General features: G+C 38.9%; 1 protein-coding gene across 29 annotated transcripts in view; it reads left to right on the top strand.

Annotated features, from left to right (window-relative positions):
- The window catches only part of KIF1B (kinesin family member 1B), a 135,021-nt gene that overhangs the window by 84,519 nt on the left and 34,439 nt on the right, over positions 1-16,063 (top strand). For 16 of the 29 annotated variants that reach the window (XM_070511117.1, XM_070511112.1, XM_070511115.1 and 13 more), the window contains 6 exons: positions 4,142-4,238; positions 5,491-5,639; positions 7,093-7,271; positions 7,956-8,093; positions 9,281-9,529; positions 15,802-15,920. In XM_070511117.1, coding sequence (XP_070367218.1) covers positions 4,142-4,238; positions 5,491-5,639; positions 7,093-7,271; positions 7,956-8,093; positions 9,281-9,529; positions 15,802-15,920 — 931 coding nt within the window. The remainder of the gene's footprint in view (positions 1-4,141; positions 4,239-5,490; positions 5,640-7,092; positions 7,272-7,955; positions 8,094-9,280; positions 9,530-15,801; positions 15,921-16,063) is intronic. The other 13 variants (XM_070511128.1, XM_070511127.1, XM_070511126.1 and 10 more) reach the window with 1 other exon arrangement.

Here is a 16,063-nt window from a genome sequence, read left to right as displayed (position 1 = left end):
AAGAGGCCGCCAATTCGAGAAATGGTGTTGCTATTTGGACTGTCAGTGCTTATAGAAATTTTCCCTGGTCAAAATGCAGTTAAGGTTAGGTCCATAGCATTCTGGGAAGTCTTTTTATGTCAGCTTTACTGCCACTGAAGCACAGCCAGAGCCTTTAGGGAAGGTTGTCCTCATACTGTCAGCAGTCAGAATCTAAGGATCTTTCATTGGTAGTTTGACTGGCTTGTACACCTACTCTTGAGGAAGTCCTCAAAAAATGAGCCAGTCACAGAGAGTCAAAACTCATTTCACTTAGATGGGATACCTAGTGTAGTCAAAAATCATAGAGACAGAAGTAGGATAGTGGTTGCTGAGGGTGGGGGAATGGGGATCTATTGTTTAATGGACATGGTTTCAGTTTTACAAGATGAAAAGAGTTTTGAAGATAGATGCTTGTGATGGTTGCGCAGTATTATGAATATTTCATAACACTGAACTATACACTTAAAAATGGTTAAAATAATAAATTTTATGTTATGTGTATTTTACTGCAATAAAAAAATTGAGAAAAAAATGAAAATAAAAAAACTCTTAGGATAAAATATTAACATTTTTTTCCACCTGATGATTTTTTAGGTAAACCAGCAGTCTTTCTCTTTACTGAAAGAATCCCATATAATACATGTTTTTTTTAGGGGGAAAAAACCTCCCCCATCCCCAGTCTCTTATTTTGAAACATTTTAAACCTACTGAACAGCTGCAAAAATAGTTCAGTGAACCTTTGTATACCCATATTAATGTATTTTTTATAAGTCATTTGAAAGTAAGTTGCAGACATCCTAACAATTTACTCCTAAATACTTCTATGTGTATCTCCTAAAATCAAGGATATACTCTTAATACCATTATCCCATCCAAGAAATTTAATACAGATTCAGTATCATGTAATATAAGTCCATTTTCAAATTTCCCTAGTTGTCTAAAAAATATAAATGTTATAAGTGTGCGTGTGTTTTAATCCAAGCTTCAGTTGAGGTTTATATATTGCATTTGGTTTTATCTTTCGTTGTATTGGTATTTTTTGAAGAATCTAGGCTACATTCTGATTTGTCTGATTGTTTCCTCAAGATTAGATTTAAGGTAAACTTTTTTGGTAATACTGCTTTAAAGATGACATTGTATACTTCCGTTGCATCACATCAGTAGACACAAATTGTCAACCTGTTCTATTATCAGTAATGTTTAAAATGTAGTAAATTTAGTTATTGTGATGTTTCCCAGCTCTTTCTCCTTCTTCTTAATAGATATCTGGGGTGGCACTTGGGATTGTGTGAATATTCTGTTTTTCATCCTCCTTTCACTCAGTTGTTTTTAGCATTTATGAATGATCCTTGCCTGATTTAGTTACTACATTTGGGGTTGCAAGATAGTAGTTTTTAAATTGTCATTCCCTGTGCATTTATTAACTGGCTTTTTGGAGGGGGGGGCAGGCAAAGAAGAGCTTTCCTTTTTTCTCCTCTTCTTTCAGTATCAGTATGGACTCATGGATCTTTTTATACTCAGTGTGCTATATATTTTTTGTTGTTATTATTTATTAGCCCGTGGGAGTATGTTTCCTTCCAAAGTGGCCCTGTCAGTCTTTGAGTACTTCTGTGCTTTTTGGCACAAGGTGTTCTGGGCTCACCCTGTCCTTTCCTTGCTCCAAACCTGGAATCAGTCATTTTCTCAAGGAGCCCTGGTTTCTTTTAGTGGGGAGTGTATTTAGAAACCAAGATCTAGGTGCTAGGTATACTTGGAAAATAAACTTTTTAAAATATTGCTTGTCATTTTAATAGTGTTACCATTTACGAGGACTTTCACATGTGTTTTAATTTATTTTTTGTGTGTGGAAGATTGGTCCTGAGCTAACATCTCTTGCCAATCTTCCTCTTTTTGCTTGAGGAAGATTGTTGCTGAGCCAGCATCTAAGCCAATCTTCCTCTCTTTTATGTGGGATGCTGCTGTGGCATGGCTTGATGAGTGGTGCTGAGTCTGCGCAGGGGATCCAAACCTGCAAACCCCGGGCTGCGGAAGTGGAGTGCGTGAACTTAACCACTATGCCACCAGGCCAGCACCCACGTGTGTGTTTTTTTTTAAAGATTGGCAGCTGAGCTAACAACTGTTGCCAATCTTCTTTTTTTTTTTTTTGCTTCTTCTCCCCAAATCCCCGCAGTACATAGCTGTATATTTTACTTTTTTTTTTTTGAGGAAGATTAGCCCTGAGCTAAATCTGCTGCCAATCCTCCTCTTTGTTTTTGCTGAGGAAGACTGGCCCTGAGCTAACATCTCTTCCCATCTTCCTCTACTTTATATGTGGGACGCCTGCCACAACATGGCTTGACAAGTGGTGCCATGTCCACACGCGGGATCCAAATCGGCGAACCCAGGGCTGCCAAAGCAGAACGTGCAAACTTAACTTCTGTGCCACCAGGCTTCCCCCATAGCTGTATATTTTAGTTGTGGGTCCTTCTAGTTATGGCACGTGGGACACCGCCTCAGCATGGCCTTGTGAGTGGTGCCATGTCTGTGCCCAGGATCCAAACCGGCGAAACCCTGGGCTGCCGAAGTGGAGTGTGCGAACTTAACCACTCGGCCACCGGGCCGACCCCCCCACATATGTTTTTAAATAGTTCATTATTTGGTCCTTCCTGCACTCTCGAGCAATAGGCAGGTCAAATATTAAAGTCTTCATTTTAAAGATGATAAAAGTGAGATGTAGAGAGGATTTAACTTTCCCAGGATTATAAAGACTAGTACGAGCAGATGCCAGGAGCAAAACCCAAGTCATTTACCTGCTAGTTTTAATATTTGTCTCTTTTTTTGCCATAGTATATAGTCTCCTAAAAGGTTTGTTTAAATATCTAATGAAGCTGTGTCACTGGCTCTTGGTCACTGCTAGAAAGAAAGCTTCCTTTGTGAGACTAAATGATAAATGACTAGAGCCTTGAGAATATTTGCATCCTTCTTAGCATTGTGCTAAGAGGCTTTCAGTGGTCCTCTATAATGCATAGAATGTTGATTTGTGACTGGGAGAGCTCTGTTTGAAAACTGTACAGGGTCATACCTAAACTTTTGTCTCACGACAGCCTGTAATCAGGTCACTCCCAAAGAAGCAGGAAACCCAGGCAATATATATTAAAATGCTCTGCTTGTACTGTGATTTGGGATTTTCTTATGTGAAGTGTCTTATCTTAACCTTCTTGTTTTATTTTCAAAAAGTGCAAGGTTTTTTTTCATTAACACTCCAAGGAACCTTTTTGGACATTTTTTCCCTAATCTCTTCCCACCATGAAATTTTAATAACTCAGATATATGGTATATCTGTTTACATACTGTATGTATATTTGTACTCTATACATAAAAAGTAAGTTTTTTTATCCCTCAAGAATCATTTTTTGTCTTCTTCAGGGTAAAATCACCCTCATTGAGAATGCATGGAGTAGATGGAGAAATGAAGGATAAATCTGATTTGTATTATAGTAATACATTTTGTATTATAATAGTATATTTTAAAATAAAATATCTTTCTTGGATAACTAAATCAGATGTATAGGCTATTTCAGTCCTAATTGCTCTGTGATCTTTTAGTTACCTGAAGGCTGAGTTCATCTTACAGCTGCAAAAATGGTAATATTTCATCCATAGGGAGTTTCAGAAGTCTACAGTCCTAAATTTTTCCCATCCAAACAGCTAGATAATTGAACTGTTGGTGACACTGGTGAATTTAATCTTTTCTAATATTCTTTGTCTCTGAAACTCCTTGATTTGCAAAGGTACTTCTTAAATATATTTTAGCATTTAATACGGGACTCATGCATTTTTCCCCTCAGAATCCCGTCTTTCTCTGCCACAACCCCAAGTAAAGAACTCTTGAGTCTGAGGGAGCAGAGAGAGACTGCAGTTAAATTTTTTTTTAGCATTTATCCATTACAGACTATCTTGTGTGCTTTGCAGTTTTTTCCTAAGTGTTTCTCTGTACTTGTCTTTTTATTGTTGTTCCCTGCATCTGTCTTCTTTTCTTTGTCTTTTGCTTTGTTTACGTTCCCCAATATGCCTTTCGCTTCTCTTTTCCTCACCTCATATTTCCTCTCTCCTACATGTTATCTCCTTTGTTTTCATTCAGGACTATGAAAGTAAATTGCAGGCCTTGCAGAAGCAGGTTGAGACCCGATCCCTAGCTGCAGAAACAACTGAAGAGGAAGAAGAGGAGGAGGAAGAAGGTAAAATCTAGAGACTGAAACTTTCCTATGTATATCTTTTGGATTTGTGATCAGAACTGGATTTGATCATAGTTGACCCTACCATTTATTGACATTTTACGGAGCCAATTTAAAGATGATTTAAAAGATGCTCAATGCTGAGAATCCAGGCTATAGTCTATGAGGTGAGAGTAGGACTGATAGAGTTCCTTAGAACACAAGATTTCTGAGCACATTCTTCATATAAATCCCTTGGGCAATGTAAATATACTGTCTCATATCACTGTACATATGAAGTTCACATATATGTTGCAAATAAATATAGAGCTTAATCTTTAAGATACTGTTCTATTTGCTGGTTTATGGTTTATGTCAGGGATTCCCCAGTGAAGGAATATATCAGTATACATTAAAGCCATTTCTGACAGATTTCTAATCACATTGCTTAGTCATGCCTACATGTCTTAAGTTTTCCAGAATTTCTTAGCTGAATTTGAACTTTGTTAGTTGTTGCCTTATAATACAGTGTGAACGTTCATCCCATTTCATTTCTTCACTCAACCTCTCAGTAGTCTCATGGCTTCAAATTAACTTTGAAGGAACTCTTAATTTATTTACTAAATTCTTTATTTTTCAATATTGAGGTAAAATATAACCTTTTTTTCCTGTACTAGAAAGAAAAATAGATATATATGAAGTTGTAAAACATACTAGTTTTTCTTTATTATGTACATTAGATACATATCTTTTTTAAAAAAAGCAAGAGAGGGGCTGGCCTGATGGAGTGGTGGTTAGTTTCGTGCCCTCCACTTCTGTGGGCCAGGGTTCACAGGTTCAGATCCTGGGCATGAACTTACACACTGCTCTTCAAGCCGCACTGTGGTGGTGTCCCACTGGTAAAGTGGAGGAAGGTTGGCACAGATGTTGACTCAGCAACAGTCTTCCTCAAAAAGGAAGATTGGCAACAGATGTTAGCTCAGGGCCCAGCTTCCTCACCAAAAAAAAAAAAAAAAAAAAAGCAAGAGAAATCTATTTCTTTGATGTACTATTTTAAATAAATAGTAGGATTTTTTTAAGATCCTGAAATGTGTATACTTCTTTTGTAATGTCAACAGAATTTAGTAAGCTTTATTGAAAAGAAGAAAACTAAAGCAGCCAAATGTAGAAAAACTGGAAAATATCTTAATGTGATAACAGAGAGGAGTTAGAGGAGGGATGTGATTTCTGCACAGTTATGAAATCACCATTAACTGTGCTTCATTCACTCTTTCAGTTCCTTGGACACAACATGAATTTGAGCTGGCTCAGTGGGCCTTCCGGAAATGGAAGTCGCACCAGTTTACTTCATTAAGGGACTTACTCTGGGGCAATGCCGTTTACCTGAAGGAGGCCAATGCCATCAGTGTGGAATTGAAGAAGAAGGTACGGGGAGGGGGGATCATGGACCATCTGGAGACGAAGCTGAGCCTGATAGGATTCATGGCTCCCATCTTGAACTAACCTTTCTCTTGGGTGAATTCAATTGCTTTTTGCTATGAAACAGGTTTATATATGCCTTTATTTAATACATGTGCCAGGAACATATGCATAGTAGATACTAATTAAATATTTATTAAATGAAATTTTTAAAATAACATGTTTTATATAGCTTATTTTACAAATGAGAAGACTGTATCCATCCCAGGAGCTAGAGAAGCTTATTAGAAAAATACTTCCTTTGGGTTTCTGAAAACTTCAATTTTATTTTAGTTTTCTACCATTAAGTTTGCACTTGTGTGCTTCCTGCTCTTCTAGGGTCTGAGAGGCAGTTTTGTGTAGTGGACAATCCCATGCACTCTGCACCCAGACAGCAGGTTCCTAGCCCAGCTCTCCTTGTTGTGTTGACCCTAATAGCCACGTACCTCTATTCTCTCATCTACAAAATGGGCTTGGCGACAGGGTCTCCTGTCCAGGGAGTTTGTGAGGGATCAAAGAGTGAATACTTGTAAAGTGCTGAAATAGTTCCTGGAAATGGTACAAGGCAGTAAATGTTACTGATTGTCTTAATTATTACCAACAAATCGCACCAGTTCTTAGATTCATTCTTCTGTGTGTCCCACTATCTAACAGTCTCCTGATTACTATGATTACAGTGGGGGGCAATATCACATAGTAGGTAAGAGCACAGACTGCCTGACTTTGGGAAAATTCACAATCTTCTAGGGCTATATTCTAGTTCTGTAAAATGGGGATAAGCTGTCTTCTTCATTCATAATCTTGGCAACCCGTCTCATTTTGTAATTATTTATTAACTATTCCCCTCTTCGTGTAGACTAAATGATGACAGGGACTATGTCTTTTTTTGTTACTGCTGTATGTAGCATTTAATTAATATTTGTTGCTGAAAATATAGGGTGGTAGTGAGAAAAAAATGCCGTAAGGCATGCACAGGACTTCACATATAGTAAACACTTTGAAGAGTACTAGTTGTAATCCTCTGAATTTAAAATGGAACATTGTGACATGTTTCCACCTTCTCTTCTTAGTGAGAGAATAGAGATGCATTCTTGGGTCTACCTTTTGTTCTCTTGAATAAATTTTACAAAAGTCTTCATTCAGTCAACCAAAATATATTTATTGAGATTTTAGTTTATGCAAAAACGCTGTGCCAGGCTAGGAAAGCAAAGTCTGTAAATAGCTTAACTTGAAATTAGAATTATTCTTTATGATTACTGTGTAAGTGGCCATTTTTTTCAGTCAATCACAAGCTGTTTGTTGAGCGCATACTATATACTTGACCTCTTTCTCATTGGGTGTGGTTATTTCCCTTCGTTTTTGAAGCTTACTTGCCAAAAACATAAAGGCCATTTGTCAATGGTTTATTCTTTCCTTTTAGGTACAGTTTCAGTTTGTTCTGCTGACTGACACGTTGTACTCCCCTTTGCCTCCTGAATTACTTCCCACTGAGATGGAAAAAACTCACGAAGACAGGCCTTTCCCTCGTACGGTGGTGGCAGTAGAAGTCCAGGATCTGAAGAACGGAGCAACACATTATTGGTCTTTGGAGAAACTCAAGTATGGAAACATTATTCATAAAGCTAATTGTTTTAGTTAGGAAATAATAATGAATTGCTCAAGTGGACGCCCTCAAATGCTCCTTTCTATGATATCACTATTACTCCCTTTTCTGTGCTTCTCTGCTGCTGTTGGCCAGTGAGAGTACTAGCCATCCGATTATTTCTAGGTGAATGAATCCCACTTCACAAACAGCTTTTTGTCATTTGCAGATATAATTTAAGTTTACCTTCCATAGAGCCTCTTACATTTTAAGTGTTCCAGTTTCATAGTATCTCTTTCTTTCCTGGATCTAGTAATTACTTATCTTTTTCTGTTCTGGATCTCCTGATGATCAATAGTAAACAGGAAAGTTATAAGTAGCTTCCTTTGCATTTAGCATGATGGGGTATTGTCTGCTGTTTCAGTATATTTGAGATGTCACACACCATTGAACTACATTTCTCCTACGACTTGGTAGAGGTTAGGTGGCTATTCTTGACTTTTGGTGGCTTGTCTCTAAACTCAGACACTTTGGATACTGGGTGTTTTGGTTTCTGTACTTTTGGCCTTCATTCTTTTTTAATATCATTAAATGGTGGGAGAAGCTTTCTTTTTTTAATCTTGCATGGAAGATACTTCCAAAGTGAAATTTTAATGCAATCTTGTGATATTAACCCAGTGCACTTTATGTTTACTATATAGGCAGAGGCTGGATTTGATGCGAGAGATGTATGACAGGGCAGGTGAGATGGCCTCCAGTGCCCAAGACGAAAGCGAAACCACTATGACTGGCAGTGATCCATTTTATGATCGGTTCCATTGGTTCAAACTTGTAGGAAGGTATGTAGTGAGTTTATTGATGTCTTCTTTTTAAATAATGATTGGTTTTATTTTAATTGTTTAAAACCTCAGCAGATATTATAGAAAGTTAAAAAGAGTATGAGAAAGCTCCATTTGTAGTCTTAGCCAGTCAGTCGCAGCTGCTGTGTCATTTGGTATATTTCCCTTTGGTTTTATTCAATGTGCATATTTGTTTTAAGTCTCAAACTTTCAACCAAAGTAATTGACAGTCTTCCCCTGCTTTTCATCTCATTCACAAAATGTTTTACAGTTGAACAAGATAGATTTAAAAGAAAAAGAAAACCTATGTCTGTATCCTGCACAGTTTGAAATCATAGTATGGCTTACAACTTAGCAGAATGCAGCCTCTCCATGATCTGATATGTCCTCACTTTTTTTTTTTTAAAGCATTCATTTCTCTTTAGGCTGCCAAGGGTGAATTAATTCTATACCTTAGTTTAGTCCACTTGAGCCTCTTTTGTGTATATGTTACTTTATCATTTAATGGACACAAATAGTGCCTCTGTGAGTCCATATTGAGTCAAGTTCTTAGAGGCTTAGAGAAAGCAGAGAAATGTAAGTTTTGAGCTTAATGATTTCAGAATTTGAATTGTTTTTCAATTGCAAAAACTTTCTCACAGTTTTAAAGGAACTGGGTAAAAAGGTGGAGCTGAAGTCGTAGTATTTTGTAGAAATGAAGTAAGTCTTTCCACCCTACTCTGACAGTAGTGTTCTTAAAGAGATGAATTGGCCACACACATCTTACTCAAGCAAGGCACACATTTGCTTTGCTGTATACCATTTCATCCATTTTGTTTTCTGCTCCAAGATGACATAAAATAAAGATTTAAAACTCATTATTTCACCTAATGTCGAATGGCTCCTTTGAGGCCCAGCTGCTGATCTTTTGTGTGAAATGGAGACCATCACCGTTTTATAGTGCATTATTTATCCAAGAGATTCTGCTCATGTATTTCCTTTGCTTTTCTTATTCTAAGGATCAGTCCTTGTTCCCTTTCACCTGAACAAGATGATTTATGCTTATTTTTATCCTTTTGGCTTTTCCACTTGCTTTTATTGTGTTGATTCCCCAGTGGGTTCTGTCCTATTGGCACCTATAGCTTCCTGTTTAACCAACTATTCCTCTCTCCTTGGCTGTGTCGATCGGCGTCTTATTTGGTGTCTAGCTCCCCCATTTTCCACGGCTGTGTGAATGAGCGCCTTGCTGACCGCACACCCTCCCCCACTTTTTCCACGGCCGATTCCGACATCACTGAGCTGGCTGACGAACAGCAAGATGAGATGGAGGATTTTGATGATGAGGCATTCGTGGATGACACCGGCTCTGACGCAGGGACGGAGGAGGGATCAGATCTCTTCAGTGACGGGCATGACCCGTTTTACGACCGATCCCCATGGTTCATTTTAGTGGGAAGGTTGGTGAGGTTATTGTGAGAAAGGCAAAAAGGGACCAGCTCTTGCTCTAAAGAGGCTCCTTGTGCAATTTTGGATGATCTTGCTTTAGACAGTTCAATTCCTGACACGCTGATCTGGCTAGAGAGAGCTCTCAGGCAGTGTTCATGAGGTACTCGGTCTACTCGGTACAGCATATGGCAATGTGTGGAGACTCTACATGGAGGACCCGTGGTCTTAAATTGCCCACTAATTTTCTTCTGAAGGAGGAAACTCCAGAGGAGAAAGTAATTAAAGCTAGGAGTCAAATGTTACAGGTCCGAAGAATGTTATTGTGGTCTGCTGTTTCATTTTTGTAGTAATGTGAGTGAGGAAGCATATGGGAATAACAGGACGAGAGCAGAGCAAGTCCAAGGTTAGGCTGAAGGATTTGCGGCACCACCAGGAATCAAGAGGACAAACGTGGAATCAAGAGTAGTGTTAGGTTTATTTTTTGCGTAGTCTATGAGTCCAAAAAAGAATCAAGAACATGAAGTTTTCTCTTTGTCTAAAATGGATGCCTTTCTTTGGCCAGGTTCACTGAGCCTATCTAGAGGTCTTTTCTTTGGCTTCTGCTAAAATTTTACCTTTAGGCTTTATAATGATGAATCTCGTAAAATTATCTGTTACACCATCAACAATAGATATTGTTCAGTGCTCCATGAAACTGCTTTGTGTCAAGTTTAGTTTACCTAAATGAGGCATTGTCTCTGGCTCCATCTGTCAGTGATGCAGAACTCTCATGCACATGCTCCTAATACTGATGTCTTTGTCCACGATCCAGTCTTCATGCTGAAGTAATTTTAATCACAGATTCAACAGTGCAACACTCACTGGATTAACAAAAAAATATGGGCAGATGTTAAGGTATTAAATTTAATTCTATTGGTGCATTAGAACACACATTGTTGAATCCTTTAAAAATAAGGGAGTTATGTCAGTATTAAATGGCTAAGCACCAGTTATCTAAAAGTTAAATTGCAGCAAGTCTCCTGACCCAGTAGAGACATGAGTTCTAAAACTTAACTTATAGTTGGTGTTGGTTACTTGGTGAGAACTAAATAAATAATGTAAACGATGATCACTGTTATGGAATAGGGGAAAAGAAAGCCTTTTTGATAAAAATGAAAGCCTCAGTTATGACTATTGATTGTAGTAGTAGACTTTCTTGGGGTTTTACAAAAATGGCGAAGGGGCATTTATTCAGTTTTTCCATGAATAAACATAAAGGGATTAATACAATCATGAATATTGTTTTCTGCTCGTGTATTGCCAGGAGTAGATCCTGAGAATTTCAGAGAAGCTGATTGATATTAAAATTGAGAAAGGTAGTTCCGTGTACAAATAATGGGATCATAATGGTTTCCTTATTTTATGGCATGTGTGCCCTTCAGTACATTTCCATCCTCTTCTTAGAGAGTTGAAAGTTAGAACCAAGTTTCTATCCATACTGCTTGGTCCGGGTGCCAGTTGCGCAGCTTCTAACGCTGCTCACTGTGTTTTACGCCATTGCACGGTGAGGAGTAGGTAGCTTCACCTTACATGGCATGATGGGAAGAACACTGACCTAATTGTCAGGAGGAGCCTAACTTAGGACAACCAACTTAAGCTGAGGCCTGTTGCTTCATTCTCAAGTGTAAAATGAAGAGTTAGATAGAAAAAAAAGAGCCTTAAAGATCTTTTTGATCGTTCAGATTCTGTCATCCACACTAGCAAAATGAATATGCTGGTTAAGAGTACCACTCAGAAGCATTTGTATTATGAGTCAGCTGTGTGGAAAACTTAAGTCAGAATCCCGCTTAATGTGGGAAGTCACTAACTTAACATATATGTATTATTCTCTCTAGTTTTATTCATTTTAATCATAGCACATTTAAGTGTAGGTATAAAGCAATCAACTTTACTTTGATTTGCAAATAAAATGTTTATGGAGCTATGGCTTAGGAATTGACATTTTTATTTGTTTGGGTTCCCAGGTTCTAAAGCTAACTTTGCTTTGCAAGAAAAAGGTTAGGGGAGGAGGTGAAATCATAGCAATCAATAAAGTGAAGGATAGCTCTTTATTTTCACCCTTAACTACATTTCTTATTTACAAACAAAATTGATAATAATGCAACGTCACCCAGTTATGTAGAGGTCATTGTATGTGTAAGAAGAGTAACTTCTGTCTCATTCTTGTGATTCACAGGATTGAATTTCCCCTATTTGGCACATAATTGCAAAAAAAGTTACTTGTAAAATTTTCCAGGTTCTTGTGAAATTCTGTTTGTAGATTTTGTTTCTTGGCCTTGGCTGCCTCTGGTGAATTTTTATATGAAAATGAAAAGAGCTTGTCCCTTTAGCTGTTCTCTTATGGCATGCTGGGATGTTATGAACCCTCCATCATAATTTTGGATGAAATGTAAATATTTAAGCTAGTCTTCTGGGTTAAAAGGGGGCAAAAGATGGTTATTCTGTGACCTGAGTACCTGAACTGACATTCTTGCTGTAACTAGAACCATAATTATGCTGATTTTTCTTATCTTTATGTTGACAAAATTTCTTTCCCTTTTTGATGTAACTTCACAGAACTTTCTGCTAATATATCTGTTACATCTTCCCCTCTCATCCCTGTTCTCCTTCAGTCTGCTAGGTCAAGGTATAAGAACTCTCAAGAATGCAGAGTAAAAATTTCAGTCTAGAAAACTTCAAAGGAGAACTTTTATACAGCATTGATTTGGGGCTAAGGACTCTGTACTGATAATAGGACAAGGAGCTGTCTAGTGATTGTGCTCTTGTGTAGTCACAGTGCCAGTGCCCCTGCTACTGCCATAGAATTGTAGAATTCTCTTTTCTAGAAAGGGAAATCTGCAAGAGTACCTCTTGTTCTTCCACCTTTGGAATAGTCATTGCCATCGGCAGAATATGTCTTTAATATTTGCTCAAATAGGACTTTATTGTAACGTGTGTGTGTTAACATGATATGCTGTGCCTTCAAGTGGTAAACTTTTATAAAATTAAAAACAGGAGTTCCTGGGGCCAGCCTAGTGGTACAGTGGTTAAGTTCACATGTTCCACCTCAGCGGCCTGGGGTTCACTGGTTCAGATCCCGAGTGTGGACCTATGTACTGCTTGTCAAGCCGTGCTGTGGTAGGCGTCCCACATATAAAGTAGAGGAAGATGGGCACGGATGTTAGCTCAGGGCCAGTCTTCCTCAGCAAAAAGAGGAGGATTGGTGGCAGATGTTAGCTGAGGGCTAATCTTCCTCAAAAAAAAAAACCCACAAAAAACAGGAGTTCCTGTTTTTGAATAGCTTTTTTTTTTGCTGAGGAAGATTAGCCCTGAGCTAACATGTGTGCCAATCTTCCTCCACTTTATATATGAGTTGCCACCACAGCATGGCTGACGGGTGGTATAGGTCCACACCCAGGATCCAAACCCACAAACCCAGGCCGCCAAAGCAGAGCACACCAAACCCAACCACTATGCCACAGGGTCAGCCCCATGAATAGCTATTTTTTAAAGATTTTATTTTTCCTTTTTCTCCCCAAAGTGCCTCCAGTACATAGTTGTATGTTTTTAGTTGTGGATCCTTCTAGTTGTGGCATGTGGGATGCCACCCCAACATGGCTTGATGAGTGGTGCTGTGTCCGTGCCTAGGATCCGAACTGGCGAAACCCTGGGCTGCCGAAGCAGAGTGTGCGAAGTTAACCACTCAGCCACGGGGGCTGGCCCCTGAATAGCTATTTTTAAGTATGAAAATAACTATAAAAATTAAGTATAGGGGCTGGCCCCGTGGCCGAGTGGTTAGGTTCGCGCGCTCCGCTGCAGGCGGCCCAGTGTTTCGTTGGTTCGAATCCTGGACGCGGACATGGCACTGCTCATCAAACCACGCTGAGGCGGCGTCCCACATGCCACAACTAGAAGGACCCACAACGAAGAATATACAACTATGTACTGGGGGGCTTTGGGGAGAAAAAGGAAAAAAAAAAAATTAAGTATAGTCAGGACTCTAAACACCTTCTAGGGGGGCTGGCCCAGTTAAGTTTGCTTGTTCTGCTTCAGTGGCCCCAAGTTTGCTGGTTTGGATTCTGGGCACGGACCTAGCACCACTCATCAAGCCATGCTAAGGTGGTGTCCCACGTGCCACACTAGAAAGACTCACAGCTAAAATGTACAACTATATACTGGGGGGCTTTGGGGAGAGGAAGAGAAAATAAAATCTTAAAAATAGAAAAGACATGCTGTGGCAGACATCCCACATATAAAGTAGAGGAAGTAAATAGTTACTATCCAACATGAGGATGGCTTTGAAAATCAACCTAATATAAAGTTGGATGGCTTTGCTTCTGTATCTCTGGTGTAACCCATTTTTCTGAAGAATCTTCCACTTAAAGGACAAATCATTTTCCTGTTCATTTATGTTCATAGATATTTAATCACTTACCAGATATTTACTGAGTAACTAATAGTAATGTCCGGCCCTCTGCAGACAGTGGCAAGCAAACCCAGACATGGTTCCTGCCCTCATAGGCTTACAGTCTGGTGGGTGAGACAGACGAATTAAATAATCACGTAAATAAATGTAAATCATAGCAATGATGGAATCATGTGTGTCATGGAGATCATATAACATTGGGGGGACCTGTCATGAGAGAGTGGTGTTTGGGATAAGACCTGAAGATGTGAAATCAAAGGCATGAGGTGGGTAGTAGAGTTCAGAGAAGACTCCACGCAAGGACCAGAGCATCGTTGGTGGCTCTCTAAATGACCCAGGCATTGAAAGTGGGCATGTCTGGCTGGAATGCCAATCAGAAAGGAAGGTGGTCTGTATGTGTGCTGACTTCGGAAGTGAAATTATCCATTTGGTAACTTATACCAAATTCGTAGTCTTTAAAGTCTATCACAGTAGTTGATATTTGAGAGTCTTGTTTGTAATCCTTTCCAGAAGACTTTTCATTTTTAAATTTTTTAAACAAAGCTTTAACCCTGTTTCCTGGCATTGCCCTCCCAGCCTTTGGAGCAGACTGAAAGGGAAGTGGACATCATTTGATCTGATTCAGTGTTCACTTGCAGTTATTTTTGTTATCCTCTTCATTCATATTTCATTTATGCTCTTAAAGTTTTATTAACATTTGTTTTCCTGTGGTGTATTTTGTCTATTCAGAATTTTTTTCATTACTTTGAGTTGAAATCCCAAGAATCCACTCCATCTTCGTTTTCTCTTTGTTTTAAAGTAGACTTCAGAGCAGGAAGAGAAGCAGACAGGCATATGTGTCATGTTTAGTTATGTTTGATTTCTTGATGCAAATGTTTGCTCTTTGTCTTGTCTTGTGTTCAAAGATCAGCATATACCCAGTGGGAAGACAGGAGTAACAGCAGGAACTAGATTTTATTTCCCATCCACTAATTGGGATGAACATGGTTAAGCTTTGTGATCACCAGTTTTTATTGCTTTAAAAAAAATCAATAGCTACAAAATAATGAAAGAAGAAAAAAAAGTACAAATGTGATAGGACTTCGCTAGTTCATTTGAAATAGAAAATTGGGTCTGTAACTTACCTTTAATATATGCATTTCTGAATTAGGTTTTGGACTCTAGGAGCAAAAGCAACCCTTTAGGGATCAGCTATCTTCTTCTCCCTTGGCATTTATACTGATGCCCTTGTAGTCTCCTATAAGCTCGCAACTCAGAGACTTATGGCCACATAGCCTCTCTGCCCATATGTGTCAGTCACCCTGCCTAAAGATAATAGTCATTTCTTAGAGTAAAAATAAAGACCCATAATGCTGTGACTTGAAGTCTATTTTAGAGTTATTAACTGTATTTCAGTCACATTTCCTTACCTTTTTTGTTTCCTGATTTCTGTTTTATCTATTGGGAAAAACAAAAACAGACCTCTTTGTAATTTCCTATGTTAAAAAGTTAAGCTCTTTAGCAGTCTCCCTTTCCCCTACTTTAGCAGTATTCATAGAGCAGTATCTTGAAAGTCTTCTTCCAATTGTGAACTCTTTTACCTATGTTGGTAATTTTTATAGGGAGTAATTTGGTGTCAGTTGGTCTTTGTCAGCTGCTTTACCATGCATTTGCATTTGTTTATATATTGTCTGCTGAAAAGGCAGCTGGGGACAGTCTGAGTACAGAACTTAGAGTTGACCTTAAGATAAGACCCAGAAGCCAGCTCACAGTTTCATGAAGATATTTGCAGTAAATCTGAAAGCCAGCTTCTCTGGCTGTGGGATGCTCAGATGTTTGTCTCCCGGTTTCTGTCTCTAGGGCATTTGTTTACCTGAGCAACCTGCTGTACCCTGTGCCCCTGATTCACAGGGTGGCCATTGTCAGCGAGAAGGGCGAAGTGCGGGGATTTCTTCGCGTGGCTGTACAAGCCATTGCAGGTGGGTGACCCTCTTCTGAAATGAGAGCCATGGATTCTTTGCCTAGGACAAAGCAGGCCAGTTCTGTATGGGCCACACTTCAGTTACATGTACAAACTGTGGTATCTTTGTCTATCTCAGAGAAAGCTTTTATTGCTTCCTTT

The sequence above is a fragment of the Equus asinus genome, chromosome 5, assembly GCF_041296235.1.
Source record: "Equus asinus isolate D_3611 breed Donkey chromosome 5, EquAss-T2T_v2, whole genome shotgun sequence".
Taxonomy (NCBI): domain Eukaryota; kingdom Metazoa; phylum Chordata; class Mammalia; order Perissodactyla; family Equidae; genus Equus; species Equus asinus.
This window is presented reverse-complemented; position numbering and strand designations above follow the sequence as displayed.